At 45.7% G+C, this 14113-nt stretch overlaps 1 protein-coding gene across 1 annotated transcript in view; it reads left to right on the top strand.

The window, feature by feature from the left end:
* The first annotated feature begins 7860 nt into the window (after positions 1 to 7860).
* PTPN1 (protein tyrosine phosphatase non-receptor type 1) overlaps positions 7861 to 14113 on the top strand; it is a 74066-nt gene continuing 67813 nt past the window's right edge. The window contains exon 1 of the mRNA XM_050807474.1: positions 7861 to 8129. Coding sequence (XP_050663431.1) covers positions 8067 to 8129 — 63 coding nt within the window. The 5' untranslated portion in view covers positions 7861 to 8066. The remainder of the gene's footprint in view (positions 8130 to 14113) is intronic.

Below are 14113 nucleotides of genomic sequence, written 5' to 3'. Positions count from 1 at the left end.
CCTTGGTTAAACAACTGGCCTCTCTGAGCCTCAGTTTTCTCATTTGACAAATTCTCCCCTGGGCAGAGGGATTGGATTAGAGATGGCATGTGAGCTTCAATTGGATCAATAAGACTCAAGGCCAGGACTCAGGGCCCAGCAGGGAAAAGCAGCTCTTCCCACTGGAGCTGCTGAGCTGACAGGCTGTGAGCCTGGAGCTGCTGGGGCCATCCTGGTTCCCTCTAGAGGACAGCCTGCTCGAGAGTGAAGCTAGCACAGGGGGAGAAAGATGAAGAGAGCGGGGGAGAGACAGAGCCACAGTGATGTTGTTTGAGGCCCTGGATCTGGTGGTGCCTGAAGCAAGCCTCCTTTGGACTTCCCAATTTCATGAGCCAGTAAATTCCCCGTTTGCGAAAGCCACTTTTCGGTTGGGTTTTTCTCACTGGAAAGTATCCAAGCTGACACCAGGACATCCATTAAGCAACTTAACCCAGGCCTGCAAGCTAGTGAGTAGCAGCCTCAGGGGTTAGAAGCTCCTAGCTCTGTACCACGGTGCTCTGTCATTCGGCGTGCAAGCCAGCATTCTGTACTGGGTGTTCATTTCTTTCACCTCTTTAGCCTCTCTGAGCAGCTATTTTCTCATCTCTCAAAAGTGGATAAACACCAGGCTTGCAGGGCTGTGGGGAAATACAAAATTCAAAGTAATGCTTTTAGGCTGGGCGTGGTGGCTCACGCCTGTAATCCCAGCACTTTGGGAGGCTGAGGCGGGGCAGATCACCTGAGGTCAGGAGTTTGAGACCAGTCTGGCCAACATGGTGAAACTCCATCTCTACTAAAAAAATAAAAAATAAAAAAAATAGCCAAGCGTGGTGGCAAGTGCCTGTAATCCCAGCTACTTGGGAGGCTGAGGCAGAAGAATCACTTGAACCTGGGAGGCAAAGATTGCAGTGAGCTGAGATCATACCAGTGCACTCCAGCCTGGGGCAACAAAGTTTCCTTCTTTTTTCTTCAAAAAAGAAAGAAAAAGTAACGCTATTAGTTAGCATGGTTTATGGCTGAAGGTTGGAGTTCTGTGTACCCAGTTTCTAGTGCTTTTGGCCTTGGCTTTGCCCCATACTTATTCCATCGCAGGGACGTCTCTGGTTGTCCCTAAGTCAGCCAACCAGTCAAAGTGCCCAAACTCTGTTAGGTGAGCATAGGTGAATCTTGGAGGGAAGAGCCACCTTCCTTCCTGGCTATGTGTACCTAGTGGTGAGTGGCGGAAGCTAGATGACCTTGAGGATTCTTGAGCTCTGAGTCTATGATGTATAAAGAAGCCCTGTTATGTTCATTTCTAGAATCTTCTAAAACTGATAGGCTCTTCTGGGAATGATCTGTAGTGCAGGGAAGACAGCAATGAACCAAATCGACTTAGTCTCTTTCTTTAAGAAGTTTACATTTACTGGCAGATACAGATGATAAACACATAAAACAAATATACAACATCATATCACATGGTAACACTAGGGAAAAAATAAGTCATTAAATGCCTGGTAAGTGCCAAGAAGAAAAAGGAATAGAGTGATAGAGCACTGTTTATTAGAAGTGGTCAGAAGGGGGCTCTCTGAGGAAGCGACATGTCAATAGAGACGCAGTAAGACTCATTCAGGATCACAAGCTCTTAAAACTGTGCCATCTCCCAGGAAGAAGATCAGGACCAATTTTTCCAGGAAACCTGCTGACCTCACTAAGTCGGGAGTCAGTGATCTGTTGGAGGCTTGGTAAACAGCCATCCTTCTCTACTGACGACTCTTAGGACATTTAAAAAAGTTTAATGGGTCATTGATTTGTAGTGCTGATTTCCTCCATTAGCTAAATCCATGAAGGAAAGGCTGGAGAAGCCGCGTGAGACCATTCCTCAGGCCTGCCTGCCAGGAAAAGGTTTTAGCCATCATGTCACATGATCATTTGTCTATTTCTAACCAGTCATCACTAAAGATTCCCAATCACCACCATCACATCACTGGAAGATCCCAGGGCATGGCTGCTTCTAGGTCAGGCCTTGGCAGGGAAGTGCCAGAGCTTTGCAGGTCAACACCAAGCCTCAGAGAGTCAGGGTAGACCTTGAGTTCCTCCTCTCAACCAAATATCAAGGAGACAGACAAGAAGTCGAGGTCCCTGCCCTCCTAGAACATGACAATGAGGGGCAGGAGAAGAAAACAAGTCAGCAAATAAATAAGACACAGATGAGTGCTAGGAGCCACCAGAAGCTAGAACAGGAAAGAGAGGATCCTCCCCTAAAGAGTGACTGGGGACTATTTTAGGGAAGGTGGTCAGGGAAGACCTGTTCGGGGAGGTAACATTTGACCTGAGACCTGAAAGCTGAGAAGATCTGCAAGAAGTGTGATCCAGGCAGAAGGAACAGCTGGTGCAAAGGTCCTGGCCTGGGAGCCAGCCCCAAATATTTGGAGATACACCTGAGATTGCAGGGAAGTAAGCGAGGGGACACAGTGAGGGGCCAAGTCACGTGGGCCTTGTGGGCCAGGATTAGACATAATTTGGGTTTTCTTCTAAGTAGGATGGGAAACTGTCAGAGGATTTTGCATAGGAGGGCTTCATGATCGAAATCTTAAAAGCTATGTACACAATGAATGGAAGGGCAAATTAACTGGTACCTGAAATTAGGGGTTTCATTCAGGATCAATATTTGTGGCAAGGTTTTACTCTCTGCCACTATAGTAGATTGAGTGGAGGCCTCCAAAAAGATATGTCCAAGTCCCTGTACCTATAAATGTGACCTGTTTGGAAAAAGGGTCTTTGCGCATGTAAGAAATTTAAGGATCTTGAGATGGGATTGCCAAATCGTTCTGGATAGGATGAGCCCTGAATCCAAAGAGAGGCGTCCTTGTAGGAACAAGGCAGAGGGAAATGGCACAGGCAGAACAGGATATACAGAGAAGAAAGTCTGCCAAGACAGAGGCAGGGATCAGAGTGAGGCAGCCACAAGCCAAGGAATGACTGGAGCTACCAGAAGCTGGAGGAGGCAAAGGATGACCCTCCCCTGGAGCCTTCAGAGGGAGCAACGCACTGTCAACACCTTGATTTTGGACTCTGGGCCTCAACAACTATGAGAGAATAAATTTCTGTTATTTGAAGCCACCAAATTTGTGGTAATTTGTTACAGCAGCCACTGGAAACAAGTACAGCCTCTAAACAGCCCAAACTTGGACCCTGCTTGAGGCTGCCTCCAACTCCCCTCTCCCCCACCAAGACCCGGTGTATAGCTTTGCCCCCATTCAAAGGCTACTTCAGGCTGGGTGCAGTGGCTTATACCTGTAATCCCAGCACTTCAGGAGGCCGAGGCAGGCAGGTCACCTGAGGTCAGGAGTTCGAGACCAGCCTGGTCAACATGGCAAAACTCCATCTCTACTAAAGGTACAAAAATCAGCTGGGCATGATGGCACACACCTATAACCTCAGCTACTAGGGAGGCTGAGGCAGGGGAATCACTTGAACCTGGGAGGTGGAGGTTGCAGTGAGCCAAGATCACGCCATTGCACTCCAGCCTGGGTGACAGAACAAGACTCTATCTTAAACAAAACGAAACAAAACAAAAAAGGCTTCTCCAGTCACTGGGTGGCACCCGCTGCAGGCGTGAGGGCCACTTGGGCTCAGGATGGGCATTTATTTACTTACTTAGCTTGACATACAGGGATAGGAATGAACCAACTCTGTTTTCATTCCAGGATGCTCCCAGGGTTGTGAGTTCCAGACAAACTAGAACTCAAAAAGAATAAGGGTATAAGGGCGGGAGGAGCACAGGAGTCTGGACGGTCACTTAAAGGAACTAAGACTTCAATTAGGCAGCTTCCAAGTGTGGCAGCTCCCACAGTTTTCACTGGAATGGGCATCTTTTGTTCAATTTTCCCCTATGGAATGCTTGCTTTCTAAAGATGTTGGTGATCAAGTTAATTGCATGTATTCAGTAACATTTCTTTTTTCTTTTTTTTTTTTTTGAGACGGAGTCTCGCTCTGTCACCCAGGCTGGAGTGCAGCGGCCGGATCTCAGCTCACTGCAAGCTCCGCCTCCCGGGTTTACGCCATTCTCCTGCCTCAGCCTCCCGAGTAGCTGGGACTACAGGCGCCCGCCACCTCGCCCGGCTAGTTTTTTTTTGTATTTTTTAGTAGAGACGGGGTTTCACCGTGTTAGCCAGGATGGTCTTGATCTCCTGACCTTGTGATCCGCCCGTCTCGGCCTCCCAAAGTGCTGGGATTACAGGCTTGAGCCACCGTGCCCGGCCCAATAACATTTCATTTATCTCCTTTATTTGCTATTATTTAAAGATATGTAGTAATGACAGTTAATATTTATTTAGCCACTCAGTATACTAAGAGCATGATATGTACTCATCCAATCTTCACATCAGCCCTATGAGGTGGGCACTTTTATTATCTCTGTTTTACAAAGGAGAGCAGAGATCAGAGATTAATGAAAATTTGCCCAAGCTTGCACCACTAGTATTTATTCAGTTGGAACTTGGACCCACAAAGCCTGGCTCCGAAGCAAGCTCTGGAGACCAGGTTAGAATGCAGGTTTCCATACCAATGTGCAATGCTACTCTGGACAAGTAATTTTGCCTCTCTGTGCCTCAGTTTCCTCATCTCTCTTTTTTTTTTTTTTTTTTTTTTTAAGACAGAGTCTTGCTCTGTCACCCAGGCCCGAGTGCAGTGGTGTGATCTTGGCTCACTGCAACCTCCGCCTCCCAGGTTCAAGCAATTCTCCTATCTCAGCCTCCCGAGTAGCTGGGTCTACAATCACACACCACCATGGCTGGCTAAGTAGAGATGGGGTTTCACCATATTGGTCAGGCTGGTGTCGAACTCCTGACCTCAGGTGATCCCCTACCCTTACTTAGCCTCCCAAAGTGCTGGGATTACAGGCATGAGCCACCGCACCCGGTCCCCCCTCATCTAATTTTTTATTTTTATTTATTTTACTATTTATTTATTTATTTTTTGAATGGTATCTTGCTCCCGTCGCACAGGCTGGAGTGCAGTGGTTCAATCTCAGCTCACTGTAACCTCCACTTCCCAGGTTCAAGCCATTCTCCTTTCTCAGCCTCCCAATTAGCTGGGATTACAGGTGTGTACCACCACACCCGTCTATTTTTTGTATTTTTAGTAGAGATGGGCTTTCACCATGTTGGCCAGTCTTGTCTTGAACTCCTGACCTTAGGTGATCCACCCGCCTCAGCCTCCCAAAGTGCTAGGATTACAGGTGTGAGCCACCGCGCCTGGCCTATTTTTATTTTTATTTTTTTGAGACAGGGTCTCACTCCATCATCCAGGCTAGAGTGCAGTGGTATGATCATGGCTCACTGCAGCCTCAATCTCCCAGTCTCAAGTGATCCTCCCACCTCAGCCTCCTGAGTAGCTGGGACTACAGGTGCACGCCACCACATATGGCTAATTTTTTTTGAGACAGGATCTCACTCTGTTGCCTGGGCTGGAGTGCAGTGGCACAATCTCAGCTCACTGCAGCCTCTGCCTCCCAGGTTCAAGTGATTCTTGTGCCTCAGCCTCCCGAGTAGCTGGGATTACAGGCATGCACCACCACATCCTGCTGATTTTTGTATTTTTGGTAGAGATGAGGTTTCACCATGCTTGTCAGGCTAGTCTTGAATTCCCGACCTCAAGTGATGCGCCCACCTCGGCCTCCCAAAGTGGTGGGATTACAGGTGTGAGCCATCACAGCCAGTCAGTTCCCTTGTCTATAAAATGGAAATAATAGCACCTGTATTGGAGGGTTGTTGTGGAGATTGAATGGGAATGTGTACTTAGAATTCCAGGCATAGTGCCTGCCACAAGCACTCAAGGAATGAGCTGGAATTCAGCTGATAATACCAGGCAGTGGCTCTGGGCAACACGGAATGAAGACAATTCTCTCTTCTAGGTTTTCAAACCTCCTGGAATTCACAACGTTCACATGACATGCCAGGCCCAGAGGGGGATGTTTAAACTAGAGCCTGCAGGAAAGCAACCTGACCAACCTGCTCATGGGTGCTTCAAGGATCACAGGTACCAGAATCAGCTGGAGTTGTTGGTGAAAATGCAGATTCCTGGCCTCATCCCTAGACCAAAGATATCGGAATGATTTGGAGATGGGTCCAGGAACCTGCATTATTCAACACACTTCCCAGGTGATTGTAAATGTCAAAAGACAAAATTATAACAAATTTTTAGTTTAAACATCTTAATTGGCTTCATTTGTGATTCTAGAATCGGGCAAGACTTCATTCCACAAAGCAGCACAAGTGTCCCAATGAGCTGAGCAGAGGAGGTTGGTTTTATAGACAGAAAAGGGCTGAAAAAAGCAGAAACAAAGAACAAAAAGCAGATTGGTCATTTCAAAGCTACTTTCCTTGTAAGGCAGGAACAGGGAAAGAGAACAAGAGAGAAATAACTGATTGGTTCGCATCGGGTTACTTCAGGTTACTTTTTGTTTTAAGGATTAAAGCAAAGCGAACTTCATTATGTTGATTAAAACGGTCTGTTTGGGAAATCAGGGTGTGTATCTCTCTTCTGATTTCAGGAAAGGTTATCAGTCTGATGATGTAGAACTTTAGCATGAGTGACTCCATTTTGATTTTTAGTGTAGTCTGTTGGGACCCTATGCCAGAACTTTTTCTGTTTGTTTGTTTCGCTCTTGTTGCCCAGGCTGGAGTGCAGTGGAGCTATCTCGGCTCACTGCAACCTCCGCCTCCAGGGTTCAAGCGATTCTCCTGCCTCAGCCTCCCAAGTAGCTGGGATTACAGGCATGCACCACCACGCCCGGTTACTTTTTTTTTTTTTTTTTTTTTTTGGTAGAAACCGGGTTTCACCATGTTGGTCAGGCTGGTCTGGGACTCCTGACCTCAGCTGATCCACCTGCCTCGGCCTCCCAAAGTGCTAGGATTACAGGTGTGAGCCACCGCACCCAGCCCTTTTTTTTTTTTTTTTTTTTTTTTTTTTTTTAAAGACAGGGTCTCGCTCTGTCACCCAAGGTGGAGTGCAGTGGCGCCAAAACAGCTCACTGCAGCTTCCACCTTCTGGGCTCAGGTGATCATCCTGCCTCAGTCCCCAGCAGCTGGGCCCCACCACACCGGCTAATTTTTTAACTTTTAGTAGTGACGAGTTCTCATTATGTTACCCAGGCTGGTCTGGAACTCCTGGCCTCAAGGCATCCGCCTGCCTCTGCCTCCCAAAGTGCTGGGATTACAGACATAAGCCACCGCGCCTGGGCTCCTATGATTTTTATTTAACATAACGCACCGTGGAATTTGTGCTCTGCTTAGTTCAGTCTGAGCAGGAGTTCCCTGATACTCTGGGAAACACTTAAAATCCTTCCATCCCTATCCATTCATTCCTGCAGCACCCAAGTGGAAATTCTGCGTTTCAGACAGGGACACTACCCTTAGAGAGTAGTGGGTTCCCCAGCAGCGTGGTGAAACATGACACTGAGTTTCATGAAAAGAGGGCAGACATCTGGCCAGAGCTGGGAGGCAGGAAATAGAGCACGGTGCCCTCCGCCCATACTCCAGCTTGGATTACCGAGGCCGGGGCCCAGGCCCTGCAGGAAAGGAGGTGCATGACTACTTTAAGGCCACTCACTCTGTGACTCAACGGGCCGGGTGGAGGCTGGAACTCAAGGCCCTCCCGGGCCTGGAGAGCCCACGCGCCGTGGGCAGGGCTCCCGGGGTCGCCTAAGCAACGGGCGCGCGCCACGCCCGAGCCCAAAGCCCCGGAGCGGAGGAGGGAGCGCGCGCAATTAGATATCTCGCGGTGCTGGGGCCACTTCCCCTAGCACCTCCCCCGGCTCCTCCCCGCGGAAGTGCTTGTCGACATTTTCGATCGCTGATTGGTCCTTCTGCTCGGGGGCGGAGCCCCTGGCAGGCGCGGTGCGTAGTTCCGGCTGCCGGTTGACATGAAGAAGCCGCGGCGGCTAGGGCGGCGGTAGCGGCAGGAGTCGGTGCTTGCTGCGGACCTCAGGGCTAAGAGCGCGACGCGGCCTAGAGCGGCGGACTGCGCAGTGGGCCGAGAAGGAGGCGCAGCAGCCGCCCTGGCCCGTCATGGAGATGGAAAAGGAGTTCGAGCAGATCGACAAGTCCGGGAGCTGGGCGGCCATTTACCAGGTGCGGGAGCGCCCCGGAGCGTGGCGGGCCCTTCGCTTAGGCCGCTTGAACATCCCCTCAGACCCCCAGGCTCCAGACTCCCTCTGAGTCTTGCCCTCTGCCTCGCTCCTCCTGCTTGAGGATTCGATGGGACAGGGACGCACTGCGTCCCCCCCCCCTTTTGTCCCCGGGGTGGGCCTGTTTCTCGCCGCAGCCTCGGAGCCCCCTTCGATCCCCCACCTCCCTCCTGTTCTGCAGCCCGGGTGATCTCTCAAGCCGGGGATCGCCTGTCTGTGCTCAACGCGAATCCCTCGCACCCCGACCCCGCCCCCTGCCTGTCCACTCTTTGTCCCCTGGGGTGATTTAGCACCCCCACTGTTTCCTTTTCTGGACTGGACCACCTCAGACTCTCTTCCTTTGTCTCCCTGGGGAAAAAGGTTACTCCCCCCCTCCCTCCTTCACATTTCCTTTTCCCTAGTCTCAGTGTGCGTCGAGTCCCAGGGATGACTGTCCCCTTCCCCCTTTCTGTTCATTCATTTATTGGATAGGAGTTGGCGAGCTTATTCTGTGCTAGGCACCGCTTAGGCATTGGAGATGGTGTTTGCTAAACAGGACAGGCAAGATGCTAGCCTTAGTGGAGCGTAGAGTCGAATAGGGCAATCAAACACAAAAGCAAATAATTTCAGATAGAGACAAGTGCTGTGAAGAGAACGAATTCCTAACGGGGTACAGGGTGACTGCATAGAAAGCCGGCTACCTTAGAGAAGGGGATCAGGGAAGGCCTGTCAAAGGAAGAGACATTTGCTTTGTGAGCTGAACCAAAAGGAGCAGAAAACCATGCTAATATGGGGCTAAAGAACCTTCTAGCCAGGAGGCCTGCGGTACCCACTCCATTGGGGCCATGATATTATCCTTTCAGGCAGGGAATCAGGAAGGTTAACGTTTTAACCCTCTCTAAAATAGCATCTTTCCTCAGTGAGCAGCTTAGTCTTTGGTCATGGCAGAGATGACCTTGTCTTAGGAGTCTTCATCTCCTTGTGTGTTAAAAAGTTAGGAAAGTAGGATTTCTCATAGATCTGTAAAACAAATAGTTAAAAACACAAAGAGCTCTTCCTTTCACAAGCAGCTAAATCCTCTGAAGAAAATACATACTCCCAATTAAATGTCATTGCGGGGGTTGTGAAGATATACTAAAACCACACTTGCACAGTATCTTAAGCGATATACAGAATAGAGAGATTTTGTTACTTGTGTAAAGGGAGACGGCAGTTGATTCTGGTTTCAGCTTATAGGCTCAAAAGGCAAATTGTGAGATCCATCAGCTGTAGTATTAAAATCTATTTTGAGCACTGCTTAGAAAGGAAAAAAGGTTTAAGCAGTTCTTTGGTCTGCTTGACTAACAAAAGCCTTTTTTTGGCAGCCTTGATTTTCATGTGGATTTACATCAAGCTTATTTGACAGGACTCTTTTTATTTGAACTGTAGTGTGTATATTAGTTTCTGCTAGACTAATATTTCTAACCACTGTAATCTATATACTAATAAGTATGATTGATCAGTATATAAAATTTGTATGCCATATCTGGTCTCTGAATTAGTTGAATGAATTCCACAAGTGACTTTGAGAATGTGTAGACAAATTTTCTGCATCAGTTTAATGCAGTAGAGTCTAAAGTGCCTTTAAATGAAAATTGTTGATCTGAAGTGTTGGAGTTGATTATGATACATCCCATCACAGTGGAAGCATTGTGGAGAAGTCTTTCCACTGAAACTGACTGAGTTGACAACAAGAAATACGTATTGTAACTTAGTTCTTAGTTGAATTTTATTTCTTACAATTTAAAGCCAGAGTGGGCTGACCTGTCACCCAAGCATTGTTAAAACTGTATTAAGCATGCAACTAGCATGGAGTGTGTCAGTCTTCAATTCATTTCCTTCATTGTTCATAAGTTTTTCTGCCATAAGGAAACTCCACAAGTTAGTCAAGGTGTTGAGATTTTCCCTGTTTCTTAATGGATTGCCACATTCCCGGAGGTAGTTTCTTTTGGTCTTGGAGAATTGTCACGGAGGGCTTTTCTCACCTCCACTGTATGGGTATTTTTCTTTTCTAGAATCTTGAAATCAGAAGCTTTTCTCCTTTCTAAGTGTAAAAGTAACTCTTTGTCATACAACTGTAGGGTTTTCTGAAACAGAGTTCAAATGACCTTGAGTCTAAAGTGGCTGACTTTCCAAGGTGTGTATCAGTTTACCAAAACCATTATTTTTCAGGGATTCAAAGAAATGTGTTTACAATTGATAGAAAATGGAAGTTTAAAAAATTAATATTTTATAGATGTCGAAATGAGGGCAGCCTTATACAAAGTCATACTTTGAGCTTGCCTAGCCTATTGTGATTAGAGAAATAATGTAATTTTTGCTTACAACTTGGTAAACAGGTCAGTTATTCTAACTTATTTTCTAATTAGAACAAAAAGATGTAAAAACTTGAAAACTATTGGGGAAAGAATCAAGAGTGAAGAGGACTTTTGAGTGCTGAGGAATGTGGTGGCTTAGAAAACAAATTTTCAGGCAGAGATTCTTTGCTAGGTCAATTTGATAAAGTGAGCATAACCGTATTTTTAATGAATAGCATAGATGCTAGTAAGCATCTAGGTCTATAAAAAGTCAGCTTTGATAGTGTATATAGATGGCTTTAAAGACATTGTTTTCTAGCATTTAAGCACTTTCAGATCATCCCGTTGCTAGATTGGGCCTAGCTGTCTAAGAGGAGAGAGCGAGCCCAGATGAGGAAAATAGATTGGTTTTACTGAGCTAGAATGAGAGGAGAGAGGGTTGAGTGAATGAAAAGAATAGCTCATGTGCTGCCCTCCATCTGTAGTTTAAGAGGGGTTGGGTCCGGTGTTTTGCTTGTTTTCTCATCTGTAAATTCTTTGATTCTCTGACACCATTCACTATATTTCAGTGTGAATGATTTGATTGTTTCAGATAAAGGGGACTGCAATAGTAGCTTGTGACATGAAGGCAAGATTTATTCATGTTAGAGGCAGGCTTTGTAAAATGGGCCACTCTTCCAGTTGACATTTGTTTTTATAGCTGTTTTCATTATGAAATACAATCTAATGCCAGACTAGGTTAAAACTGTGTAACAATAATTCACTAAAATTCCTTACTGATATACAGCTTATGTTGTTATATTCCAAAAAGATGAATATTAAAATTTGCCAATAACGTTTACTTAAATACCATTTTCTTCAGAGGAAAAAAAAAACTATTTTATGCAAAGGAGAAAGACCTATACACTATGACTCACTTCACTTAAAAAAAAAAAGACAACGGAAATGACATGGAGAGACTGGGAAGTTCTAGTCATCTTGAGTGACCCATTAGATCTAAATGTTCTTGTTTAGCCCTGGTTTGAGTGAACTAAATTTAGGTGTCTGATCAGTACTTTGGAGATGGTGTAAATACCTTTGTAATTGTCTGGACTGATATTAAATTAACTGGGAACACAAGTAGAAATAGTGAAGGGAAGAACTTTTTGCTATTGTTATTTGACATCACTGGCATTTTTATAGGAATACTTTGATGTTTTTGGAAGTAAGTAAACCATACCAGATGGTTCCAAAAAGTCAGTTGGGGGGTAATGGTAATGCCGCTTTTTCTTAGCCTCAAGTTATCTGCCGTTGCTTCTCCTCCATTTTGCATTTTATCATGAATAGCTCCTCAAAACCTATTAAAATACCTAGTATTGAATAATGTAATTGAATGTGTACTGAATTTCACAGTAGAAATGAATAAGAAATTTCCTGTGGAGGTTTTTTGACTTAGCTACTGAAATAATGGCCTTTTCTTTTGTGATTCTTTCCCTTTTCTCTTTGTTAAAGAAAACTGTCCTCTGATCTTGTAGATTACAGAATCCTTTTGGCAATTTTTGTTCCTAGCAGTGCTTTTTCTTTCTTTCTTTTTAAAAATAGAGATGGGGTTTTGCTGTGTTGCCCAGGTTGGTCTTGAACTCCTGGCTTCAAGCGATCCTCCCACCTTGGCCTCCCGAAGTTGGGATTGCAGGCGTGAGCCACCATGCCTGGCTTACAGGTACTTTCTCTGAGGCCTGCCTGAGCCTATATATATTTTGCACAATTTGACATTCCTCCCTACAGTGTTTATGCTGATTTGTTTCTGGTAACAACTACTACTGGCAAATAGGCTGGGCATGTTGCTTTATGCTGCCCCTGTTCAGGAAAATTGGAATTCTAGCTGGGTCATTGTTCCCAGATGATGTAGTTTGGCACCAGCCATTCCATGTTCACATTTTGAGTATCCAGAAGGGTTGGGGACTTTGGAGTAGTTGATGATTCCCTCTGCCACATTTCATTGGTTGGTTACTATGGCATCCTTTCCACCACGCTAGTAGTCTAGGTTCTCAGATGTTGCTTATGAGCCTGCAATGGTTTCTAGTTTCACACTGCAGAAATGATTGAAACCGGTTACCCGTTAATATGGTCCCATCATCACTAGAGTAATTAATTGGTCTAAAACCAGACCTGAGCCTGTCACTCCTCTGTGTAACTACTTCTGATTCTTTCATAACGCTTGTAAAGTCCAGACTCCTCCTTAGCATGGCAGCCAGCTTCCAGTCCTTGCCTCCCATGTGGCTTCCATTCTAGCCAGACAAGAAAAGGGAGCATTCTCCAAACTCATCCTCACCCTTCATTCCTCTATACCTTTGCTAAGTACTTTGTTGAGGATGCCTCTCCCATTCAGTCTAGCTTGCGTCTTCCAGCTCAAATGTGTGCTTCCTTGCACCGGAGTTTTACTCCATCACCTGTGTGTTTTCATACAAGCTGGCACATATCTCTTCTAAAGTCCTGCTGTCATTGTAGCTACGTCTGTAAAATTTTTTAAAAAATTTTTATAAAGTCAAGGTCTCACTATATTGCCCAGGCTGGTCTCAAACTCCTGGGCTCAAGCAAACCTCCTGCTTTGGCCTCCCAAAGTGCTGGGATCATAGGTATGAGACACTGTGCCCGCTGTAGCTGCTACTTTATATCCCAGGTCTATCTCCAGCGGAGCCCAAGTTTCCCGAGGCCACCTGTTCTATCTTTCTCATTCATCTCGAAGTCCTCTGCTCCTGGCACAGAGTAGGTACCTAACAGAAGTTGGGATTGAATTGGTGGTCAGTACTTTGCTAGCCTGATGGTATAAAGATGTACAAAACATGGTTCCTGGCTCCCACTCTAGGGGGGCAATGATGGAGACTAATAGATTAGCCCACATTAGTACCAATAGCAGAGGTCACTCTGGGAGAAAGTCCTAGCACATTTTGAATCATGGCCTAATGAGGTAATTTAGTATTGCCTGCTGTAGTGGCTTTGGAAGAAAGGCTGGCATTCTTATCCAGTAGAAGCTGATACCACTGATTTGTTTCACAGAAGCTTTAAATGTAACAATAAATTTGTACTTGGCCTACGGTGAACCTTACAGGCAACTTGGAGGTAATATGTTTGTCTCTCTAAGAATTGTTGAATTCCTCTGCCGTCATCACTCCTCACTGGTTCTCACAAGCCTTCTAGCGGGCTTTTGCATGTGGTTGGTTTGTAAAATATTTTTTGATTTGGGGATATAAAATATAGTTCGCCATAAAATAGCGACCGTTACCAAGTCTTTGATTTTTTTTTTTTTCCGAACTATAAATGGTAATGACACTTTTTGGCCTTTGATGAGACCACCCTTAGGGCCAAGAGAGTAGTTTCATGTTTTGCTTTTTCTAGTGTCCCCTGTGTCTGGGTATGGTTGTAGTCTCAGCTGTCATACTAACAGTGCTGAGTGAGTCCCTTACTTTCTTTGGGTTTTGATTTCTCCCTTTGTCAAAGTGATCCTGGACTAACAGATCGTTAAGTTCAGGTCAAGTAATAAAAATCTTTAATGTACTCACAAATAGAATTTAATGTTCCTGAATACTCCTTGTAAACACTGCAGCGGTTACTCAGTTTGGTAAGGTGTGGGTGG

The sequence above is a fragment of the Macaca thibetana genome, chromosome 10 (assembly GCF_024542745.1).
Source record: "Macaca thibetana thibetana isolate TM-01 chromosome 10, ASM2454274v1, whole genome shotgun sequence".
NCBI classification, from domain to species: Eukaryota; Metazoa; Chordata; class Mammalia; order Primates; family Cercopithecidae; genus Macaca; species Macaca thibetana.
The sequence above is the reverse complement of the archived record's forward strand: the minus strand, read 5'-3'. Positions and strand labels throughout refer to the sequence as shown.